Here is a 9,848-nt window from a genome sequence, read left to right on the forward strand (position 1 = left end):
TCGCCGACGGGCCGTGTGCGCGGAGGCGCGTTCCAGCAGAAGAGTGATTCCCATACTGATTACAAATCGCCAGATAAGGCGGCATTTGCTTCTGCCACGCAAACTACAAAAAGCACGAAGAATCACGAGGATACCGATGAAACGTCGTTCTCGGCCTCGGCTGTAGGGAGAATTACGCTCTTTTGTACAACGGATGTCGAACAGCGAGGCAACCGCAGGGTGGCACCTAGGGGGCAGTTTACTAGAGAAGCCGGGGGTAAGTACTTCAGTTGAGAGAAAGGCGTCCGCGTAACGGCGAAGAGCTGGCGGGGTGCTATGTCTCGTGCATGCGAGTAGCGGACTAACTTTGGCTGGGCCTGCGCATCGCCGTTACCCTTCGAAGAAATGAGGGAACTACGAGTACCCCTCTTCATCAACTTGTAGCGAGATGTTCGCCGTTGGGCTTGAGGCAGTTCGGTGTGAATGCGGCGGCGGATCTCTCCCGGTTAGGCTTCACGGGAACTTTGCTGGGCTGTGGCTCGGGTGACGGCGGTCTCCCATGGTATACTCGTTCTTCGGCGACTACACCGTAGCCACGGCGCGATTGCAGTACTACAAGATTGCAGTCATTTCCGTAGCTATTGTCGTTGCCGCTCAACGATAGACTGGTGGATGTCACCTCGTGTCTTGTTGTCCTTCGGTACTGCTGAACATGTCGCACAGTTCGTCCGCACTCGGGTGCGTGGTGTACCGCGGAGGAGGAGTTGCTTATCCTATGTCTCGAGGTTCTTCCATCTGGAAAGAAGGCCAGCACCTTTTATCCTGGACAGCTGTCTGCCCGCCGGGAAGTGCGGTGGTGCCGAATCAAGTTGCATCCTCTGGGCTCCCGTATAGTGTGTCCGCAGCGTCACCACGCACTATTTCAGCTTCCGCGACTGATGGGCACGCAGAGGCAAGACCATGGCGAACTGTGTCTTTGTGGCACCGGTATCCACGTCGTCCCTTTCGACATGAGAACACATTGCCTGGGCCAAGACAGTGTGGAGTACCGCAGGCGCATCCTACAAAAGAAGTCTTGTGCTACGTAGACGAACGGAAGAAACAAGCGCTTGTCTCTGGGAGTGGCATGCCGCTTCTGCAGCTCTTAGGGCGGCGGACGATTACTCGCTTTTCATTTCAGCATCGCTTGAGAACCTCTCAATGTCGACTTCCCCGCGGCGCCACAGTGTTCCTGACCCAAGCAGACTGGCGGCAGGCAAGTCCCCGTCTTAACAGGAGTGGCTGGGAACGGAGACAGGGCCGGCTAGACGTGGGAAACACTTTTGGCGCATCAGCCAAGGAACGCACACGATGTACTTCCCAAACAGCTGAGTCTCCGCTGTCCGGGGGCCGTGGCTGTAACGGACGAGCGCGCACCATTTGGCAAGCACATAGCGCGCACGGAACCTGCCTCTGCCATGCCCGGCTCCGCGCACAGGGAATTGAATCCGAACCATGTGTTTTAACGGGCACCGCAGCTAGGGGCACGCTGCGCACTTTCTCGAGTGTCCCCCCTTTCTGTACTCCGGCGGGGCCCAGTCCGGTGGAGTGGGGAGAGGCGTTTTCGTCAGCGCGTCCCTTAAGCAATCTGTACGGCTCAGGTCCGGCTCTCCGGCACGGTCCTGAACAGGGGAAAGGGGCCGGCTTCTCGCCGAGCTCAGAGCACTTACTTGGCTTCAGATTTTCGTCATATTGCAGCGTCAGAAGGGAAACGACTGGCCGTCCGCCAGCCGAGGTACGGGAAGGAATGCCGGTGGATAGAGGAGGGAAAGGCAACCTCAAAGCAACACTTCTCAAAGGGGGAGGTCTGCACGCTATGGAAGGCTCGTCGAAACCGCTGACGGCTGTGCGGCGAGCAAGTGCAGCCGGCAGTGACACTGCCTCTTTCGATAGCGTGAGTCCAGACATCGGCGGACCTCCTTTAGAGCCAGGCTTGTCGAGTCTGTGGCCTCCGACAAGCAACTCACCGGCTCTAGCATCTAGCATGATTGCCAACAGTGCCCCCGCCGTGGAGCTTTCTTCTTTTCCGGCTTCCTACCCGACTGCCACCCGGTCGCGGTCTCCAGTGGCCAGTTCGTCCGGCTCTCGAAGGCCAGCTGAGCAGCACAGACACGAGGGAACGCAGTCTGTTTTCTCCTTTTTCTGCGTCTGCGCCCCAGGCCTGGAAGGGCTTCTTCGTAGAGAGCTTGAGTGTCTTCGGCTCCCCGGTGTTCCCTCGTATTCTTCTTTTCCCTCGACTTTCGACACTGGTGAAGCGTTAGCGCAGCAGGTTCACCAAGAGCACAGAGCGGCAGCGGTGGCGGCAAGTTGTTTCTCTATAGTACCCGGAACCACGCTCTCTAAGGGATTCACTGTAGGAGGCGGCGTGGAAGTCAGAGGAACTCTTGAGGCACTCTGGAATATATGCATGCGGAGCCGAATTATAGATGCTGTCCGCGTTTGCGTAGGCGACCCATTTGTGGCACGCCGCGAAGGCACGTTTTTTCGACACCTATGCGCCTTGCCTTGGAGGGATTTTGTGCCTCTTGTAGCCGACCTTGGAGAACCTTCAGTGACTGTCCGAGTGCGGCGATCAAGACTGCGCAACACGGGGATGCTGAGGGAAATGGTTGCCGCTGCACTGAAGGAAAACAAAAGGAAGGTCATTCATGACACGAAGCGAGACAGTCTGCCGCTGCACATGAAAGGACGAGGAGGTCAGTCCGGTGGTCAGATCCACACCTTGCTCGCATTTGCATGTTGTGGAGGCTTTTTCTGGGACCTGCCTTGTTCATCCAGTGCTCTTTGAGTTTCGGAAGAACGTAGCTTTCCGTGCCGCTCGCGATGTTTCCTGTTGTGAGACATTTCTTCTTCTGGAGCCTACATAAGACTGTGGTGGGGCTGCGGGCGCAGAGGGCGTAAACCTGTATGTATATCAATACATGGCCCGTCGCACTCTCGTTTGCATTGAAAAGGTGGTCCGCAATGGTCACGGACTGGTATCACGCAGCAGACTGACCGGTCTCGTGCCATCAATGAAGACCGAGATGACTCTGCTACGTACTCGCGAGGAATCCGTGCATAGCTGCCGTCAACGTCTGCTGCGAGTATCGTTAGGTAACCCAAGTAGACCTAAGTTGGCCTGATGCATTGGAAAGGAACGTCTGCGTCTACGTTCAGGACGGACATCCAAAAATATGTATACCTTTTCCCAAATCTCGCTTTCTTTGTTTTGCTCAGTGGTAGTAGCTGGTCCAGCAGTGCAGATCACGGTGAACAACGACACATGCAAGGTATGTGAGGAGGTTTTGACGACACTCCGATTTGTGTGACGCCGGGAGAAAGTGTCTTCGCAGGAATGCCGTGGTGGTGAAGGAAGGGCAGTCAGCATCTCCAGGAGTTCATGCAGCCGGAGTGCGCTGACGGGCAAAAACAAACTCTTCGATTGGCTGCTTACCGCTGCACCTTGATCTGCGGATGGTGTTTGCCTCAGTGCCCCGTAGTCCTTCTGCAAGTGGCGGATGCTTCGATGTGCTGTGCTCGAAAGGAATTACCGGGTCACAAGTCGGTGTGCACGTGCTCCTGGGTGGGCATGCTGCTGACTGGATCGACGTGATCACGTGACCTATGTTTCTTCAAAAACAGGGCTCAGTGCTCTTTTTATGCAGAGGGACTGAAGGAGGCAAAGCTCCTCAGGTTACAGGAAGTAATTCTCGGCCACTCTGAGGGGGAACGTACTTTTGCAGGATTCACGTGAATCTCCGCATGCTGTAGTCGCAATCTGGAGGACGCCGTACCGTCCGGACACCTATACAGTGCCACTTCTCAGTTTTCACTTCGGGATTCCAGCATTGCCCTCACTCTTCCTGCTTGCAGGTGTGCCTCGACGCAGGCGGAGAGGTAGGCAAGAGGCTGTGGCGTGTCAGTGGCGAGACAGTGGCGCTGAAGGAGACTCTGGCTGCGGCAGTCGTGTACAGGACACCGTTTCTCAATCTTCTTCACGAGAATAGAGGGTGAGCTGTTGGCGCTGTTGCAAATAAATAGAGGACGGCGTGACTGCGTGCTGGAATCTTCGGAACGAATTTTTCTCGTTCGCTCCCAAGCAAGCCTGAGGTTGTCTCTTCGTAGAGTGCAGCTCCTTCCGGCTCTTTCCCGGCAGTGATTCACCCCAACAGACAGACTGGCAGGGACAGCTGATGCACTTGAAGTCGCCGCCACGCTCTGGATTTATCCGAGCGGGGAAGCTGCAGGGTTTCTCAAAGCACTCGCGTAGATGTCTCGGGCCGACAACTTCCGCGTAGCGGAGAGCACGTTTCCACGCAGATCCGCCTTGCTGGCTGTCGTTTGTTGACGACGCTCCGATCCTTGAACCGCTAGACCTGTTAACTGTTGTACCTGCGAAGGGCTGCTCCCCTAGTAGTGGCTCTGTTCTATGGTCACACCAGGCTTTTCGTCTGGGATCCGTTCTGTCGCACGGGGTCTATCTTGCTGGAGCTCCTCGGCATCGCTGCTGGCCATCCGGCCAACACGCCCCGTCGCCGACATCCTTTCTTTGATGTAAGTCGAGGGAAGTGCTATGGAACCTTTCGCTTGTCTAGTGCGGCAGCGGAGGCTCGTGTAGTGGAGTCGCCTGATAAAGCTGCGTCCCTCACAGGTGGAGCCTGCCTCGAAGCACGTGGCACTGCAGTCCGCGTGGAGTGAACTGCATTCTCTGAAGTGGAGGCGTATATCATGGCCTCCTGGCCAAGCGTATTGTTTGCGTATTTCACGGTGCTGCTTTACACGCGGGCTAAGTAAAGCAGCTGCTCACAGTTCGGCTGCGGCGTTGCTGAGTGCGTGCCCTAGCTGCAGGATCACTCGCGACTGCATGTCTATCCATGCCACTGTATGCATAGCCACTGGAAGGAAAGAGAGATAGATTCAGCCACGTCCTGGTGTGCGCGTTTCGGATTGAGGTCGTAGGAGGTCCCAAGAGGGCGGTGGTGCATGGCAGAAGGTAAACGAAGTTGCCTCCGGGTCGGCTGCTCTCCCTTGCTTCGCAGTTCCCCATTCACTCGCCGTCACGATTCGCGGCCTTCATGGACTGCTTGAAGCTCGAGTGAGCGTGGCACGCAGGTGGCCCTGCATGTCGCACCAACGCCGATGCGACAAGGAGAGATTTTCCTCCCATACTGAGCATAACAAGCAGATCTGCCCCTTCTCACAGGCTTCTGACGCGGGGTTCAATCAGCAGTCTGGGTGCGGCTTAGACCAGCCGTCAGCAGCATCGCCGGTCCAAGCATCAAAGACCCTGCCAGCAAGTGTGTCCCCGTGTATTTTCTTTGCAGGCCTCATCCGTGTCTACGCCGGTTGACACTTTTTGGCACGGATATTGATCCCGAACAGATAAGGGTAGGTCATGCGCTGGGTCTCGAGGTAACTCAGTGTCCAGTGTCGAAGCAATATCTTCGAGGTGGTCAACCTGGCTTTCGAATTCTGCACTGGTCGATGAGGAACCGAGGAAAACTCTCCGGCCTTACTTCCCGGGGTGGCACTGGCGAGATCCGACATTTGACCAGTTCATACTGCGAACGAAACATTCAGATCCCTCGCAAGCAGGCAACGTAGCCAATGGACGTGTTCCAGGTGCCGCTGCGCTGCACAGGATATCCTATGTTTGCTTGCAGCGGGCCACAAGCAACTTGGAAGCCTTTTACGACAGAATGCCGCGGAGTGCTTCTTGCCTGTCAGCCGGTACGGATACGTCTGCCGTGCACGTAGTTGGTCTCACCGGTGTGATGCTTTTCACGACTCTTTTGCGGCGAGCCAAGGGAACGCCTCGTACTTCTTCTTGTCTCTGTGCTAACCAGGTCATGCTATACAGCTCCCGTGCAAAGTGCAGTTTGCTGAGACCAGTTTTCTTGAGGTGAGAGGGTGTACGCGGGTCTCGGTGCCGCTCGCTGGTGATCTGCCACAGTGCTAGCAACCAGTGGTCCCTGTCCAGCGTCCCGGTAAGCCCTAATGCCCAGCCTGTAGATGTTGCGCTGCGTGCACCCTCCTGACAGGCAGCAAGATGCATTCCACCACGCACCCTCATCATCACAAGCCTTCCGAGCAGCCGCAAGCAGGCTAAGAGCCACGTGCATTGCTTGTACCGGGACTTCAGAAGGTTGATCGCTTCTCGTGACGACTGGGCGGGGGTGTACGTTTTATCGGGTAAGTCTGACAAGCAAGCAAATATCATCGTTTTCCTACTCAGCAATTACCCGGGACGGTAACACAATCGTGCTTTGCAGCGATGCAGTAGGATGTCCTTCGATTCGGGCACTGCGTGCAGCGCGTGGAGCGCTCAAATCAGGAGGCCCGGCTTGGCGTCCCGTCTCACGGTGTTCAGATGGAGGAGTAGAATTGGAACTTCTCAGATACGTCGGAGAGAAGTGCGATGGCGGCGAACTGTCACCTACGGCGACTTGATGACGCCTCGCAGCCCGGGGCGGGCGGCTCTGCTGGGGGATAAACGGACAAACCAGGAAAGCGGAGCTCTTGCAGTACCTGACCTCACATTGAGCACTCGAGTGCCCGCGGTCTGACGAGCTCCGGTAAAAGCCCTTCTTTGCAGCGATTCCTTAAACTCTGTGATAGCGTAGGCGGCTCGGATGCTCACGAAACTGAGAGGTGCTTTGCGATCTGAAGCTTTCTCTTTTTCACGAGCGCGAGAGTTTGTTGACACAGGCTGGCACGTAACGAGTTCAAAGCGCACGGATGGACAACAGTGGAGAATTGAGGTGATATTTTTTCCAGGCGGCGGAAACCCGGACGTATAAAGTGCAGCACATCAAGAACCGGCACGCCGTCCGTTGCAATACCATTGCAAGCGACGGCGCGACGCCAAAACCAACACTAGCCCATGGCTAGATCACCCTCATTTCTGTGCTCTGCGTATCTCGCCTCAACAGCTGCAGATACCTCGTGAGAGCTTCCGACTCATACTCCGCTATATTGTCCTGGGCACGCCACCAATGGAAGGGGCAATCAACTTTTTTTGTCCTTCAGACCTACCGAGTTGATGGCGCCGTCCCAGGTGATGTCCGTCGCTGCGCGAACCCAGCTCATGACGACTGTAGCGCAAATTGCATCGAGGGCCTCAAAGAGAATCTGCAGTGCTTGACACAGTAACACGTCCAGGGAACAGGGCTCCGCCTCTTCCTCACCGTAAACATGGGGACACACACAAGGAACGTGGCCACGACAACGGGAAGCACGCTCTCCAGTCCTTTCATTCCCTGTCGCGATGCTGATGGAATAAAAGCCCGACCTTGCGCTACTGGAACGCAATTACCCGAGGGCCGAACGCCGGGAGCCACAGCGCTGCCGCCCACGATAAGCTGACAACGATGAAAAGCTGAAGTTTGCTCATGGGCAGATGGGCCGACGCTGCTGTCGGGCGTCGGGCCTCACCAAGGTAGACAGGACATTTAGAGTAAATGCCGGTCTGAAGCACTTGCTTCGTTTGAACCCAAGAAGGTATGGTGGCAGAATGACACTCACGTTATCATTTCCTGGAGAGCATACTTTCTCGTCATTTGGTGGTCGTCCACTATAACGTCCGCAATGTCCTGTCAACCGATGAATTGCTAAAATTCAAACTACGCGGTGTTTTCTAGGCGTACAGCATATCCAGCCAGTGTGCAGTCCAAGTACGACAAGTTTTTCTCCGCGAGTTCGAAGTGTAGAAGATTACTGTAGAAAAGTCCTGACGACCCTACATAGAGGCCTCACAAAGAGGGGCCACTCCTGAGGGCAGCTCACTGCAGTCGTCCAGGGGAGAGAGAACGCGCCGCAGAGTCTTCGCTGCTGTATTCTTTCCATGTGCAGCAGAATCCTCTGCTGCGAGCATCTGCATGATTGTTGAGGGGACCCGGCACACGCCAGAGAACGCCGCTGGATAATGTCCGGTGTTGAGATGAATATACAGCGCGCTTTGCTACTGCCGCCCTACCCGCGAAACCGATGGCCGGCGCTCTCAGCAGTGCATCAGGTAAAGAGGCAACAAGCCCTCCACACTGCGGCTGACGGCGACCGTGGACAGGCACTCGAGTAAACCTGCCGGGCCCGTACGAACAGGTGGTCAATTGTGAGACTGAAGCCTGCGTTCGCAAGTCACTTACCAATCTCGGGTACATTTTGCACACAAAAATTTCAGAGTGGAAATGACTGTCGGTGACAGATCTTGTTACGCAGCTGTCTCAGGATCAGACGTAGAGTACGCACTTGTCTCGGTCTGGAGAAGGTAGCAAGTCAGGACTACGATCAGGGCAGGGACCCGCCAGGGTGGCGCTCGAAACTCAGTTTCCACTCCCAGAATGGCACCGGGAACGCTTGGCGCGTAAAGCGGTCTGGGGATTGGGCGGCCAGTAGTCAAGAGGGTGGCGCAAACCCATATGTTCCAGATGGAGAATATCCCCGCAGCCACCATGCACGCAACCACAAGTACCAGAAGGTCCGGCATCTCAAAAAGCGCTTCAATTCCGGTCAGGGCAAGCAACCGGGCTCTGCGATCAGTGTTGCTTAGAGTTTTCTGAGTGTCCAGGGACTGCCCTACCTCGCGTACGACTTTTTGAGTAGGAAGGGCATCAAGCCGAAAGAGATTGGGAGCTTAATCTGCGTCGAGAAGAAGTTTCTCCGGCTAGGCACGCTTTGTCTTGACAACTTACCATAAATCCCGTTAGCGCGCAACACAGCACGCTCTCGGTCGACAAGGAAGCTCCGCCAGTGTTGACTGTCAACGCAAGGAAGAGAACGGACATCAGAAACGGCATGTAATCGATGAAGGTAGCACTTGAGGAGCCGGATTGAGTCGCGGAGACAATTCTGAGGAGTCCCCACGTCAGGAACACTGCAACGAAGACGAGGGCGAAGATGAGCTCCGTGGCTTTTGCGATGTCCCGGAAAGCACTGTGGAGGAGACTCCGCTGCGACCGAATGGCTCCGACGACATCAGTGGCATTGATTGCAGTCTGGAAGCAGTACTCTCCGTGGACCTGAAAGTGCGTTGCATGGCTCCTGATAAGCGTCGACCAGTTTTCGTGGCAATCGCGTACGAGCTGAGAAGGCAACTGACGGTACTCGGTCAGTCCGCCAAGTCTCTCTGGCAGTTTGAACGTCTTTTCCGACTTCTCTGTAGTTACTCAGAACGATGATCACGAACGGCAGAACGACCTCATCGCGGCTCACCGCTCGGGCATTCATCCACACAGACAGGAAGAGCCATGTTCTCGATGTCGGGATAGTATAAAAAGAGGCGGTGTTCGCCTGCAACAGAAGCGCCACAGTGGTCAGCTGGTGTACCAAAAGAGCTAAGCACTCTCTGAATAGGCATCGAGATTCTGTGCTAGCTTACCATTCAGGTCATACGGGGCGAGCCTCTGAACATTGCCTTGGTGAACGGCATAGAAAGTGATGACAACGCCGAGGAACGAGAGAAGCGTCGTCCCGACCCCGAAAACTACGTCAGATCGGGGCTTGCACGCCATGCTGTGTTCGCTTGATAAGGTGGTGCAGAAAAGCCTGTCTTTTTTACAGAGAAACCTATGCGCTAGCGACTGCGGGGAAACGCAGTCTAGTTATCCAATTCTGCCGCCGCTCGATCCGTGGTCTTGCAAAGGTGCCGGGACAGTGGGTCGGGAGGTGTATCAACTGCCGAGAATGTCGGTTAACAGCTGCCATGATTTTCGGACATGGCAGATTTGTGGGCCTATGTGTGTCAGTCAAGGCTTACATGCCAGATGATACTGAGTTTCTGTCGGCAACTTAAAGCAGTGTCCTACTGGTCTCCCCTTCGTCGTGAACCATTTTCACCCGGAGTGCAGACA

At 55.6% G+C, this 9,848-nt stretch overlaps 3 protein-coding genes across 3 annotated transcripts; 1 reads left to right on the forward strand and 2 right to left on the reverse strand.

Annotated features, from left to right (window-relative positions):
• Window positions 1-194: 194 nt before the first annotated feature.
• CSUI_001432 (rna methylase family upf0020 protein) lies at window positions 195-7,244 on the forward strand. Its single transcript, XM_068061638.1, has 9 exons — window positions 195-256; window positions 703-2,714; window positions 3,238-3,290; window positions 3,874-4,010; window positions 5,325-5,388; window positions 5,664-5,730; window positions 5,847-5,902; window positions 6,314-6,575; window positions 6,933-7,244. Exons 2-8 carry the CDS (start codon window positions 755-757, stop codon window positions 6,380-6,382), a joined length of 2,406 nt encoding a protein of 801 aa, XP_067926405.1. The 5' UTR covers window positions 195-256; window positions 703-754; the 3' UTR covers window positions 6,383-6,575; window positions 6,933-7,244.
• On the reverse strand, window positions 7,009-7,589 carry CSUI_001433 (uncharacterized protein; the record flags this gene model as incomplete). The annotated part of the gene is made up of 4 exons (XM_068061639.1): window positions 7,525-7,589; window positions 7,316-7,415; window positions 7,188-7,259; window positions 7,009-7,131 (listed from the first exon to the last, which is right to left on the reverse strand). The coding sequence occupies exons 1-4, from the start codon at window positions 7,557-7,559 to the stop codon at window positions 7,009-7,011; spliced, it is 330 nt and encodes a 109-aa protein (XP_067926406.1). The 5' UTR covers window positions 7,560-7,589.
• Window positions 7,590-8,245: 656 nt separating this feature from the next.
• On the reverse strand, window positions 8,246-9,017 carry CSUI_001434 (uncharacterized protein; the record flags this gene model as incomplete). Its single annotated transcript, XM_068061640.1, has 2 exons — window positions 8,246-8,590; window positions 8,691-9,017. Coding segments are annotated over 2 exons (672 nt in total), but the record flags the coding sequence as incomplete, so codon positions are not given.
• Window positions 9,018-9,848: the final 831 nt, after the last annotated feature.

This window comes from Cystoisospora suis (assembly GCF_002600585.1).
Source record: "Cystoisospora suis strain Wien I chromosome Unknown contig_560, whole genome shotgun sequence".
Taxonomy (NCBI): domain Eukaryota; phylum Apicomplexa; class Conoidasida; order Eucoccidiorida; family Sarcocystidae; genus Cystoisospora; species Cystoisospora suis.

What these genes read in the sequence shown, in the direction of transcription:
- CSUI_001432 (XM_068061638.1), top strand. Translation starts at nt 755, where the DNA reads ATGTCTCGAGGTTCTTCCATCTGGAAAGAAGGCCAGCACCTTTTATCC. An exon ending in TTGATCCCGAACAGATAAGG is followed by an intron (nt 5,389 to 5,663) that starts GTAGGTCATGCG and finishes GTTTGCTTGCAG; the next exon opens with CGGGCCACAAGCAACTTGGA. An exon ending in CTGAGACCAGTTTTCTTGAG is followed by an intron (nt 5,903 to 6,313) that starts GTGAGAGGGTGT and finishes CACTGCGTGCAG; the next exon opens with CGCGTGGAGCGCTCAAATCA.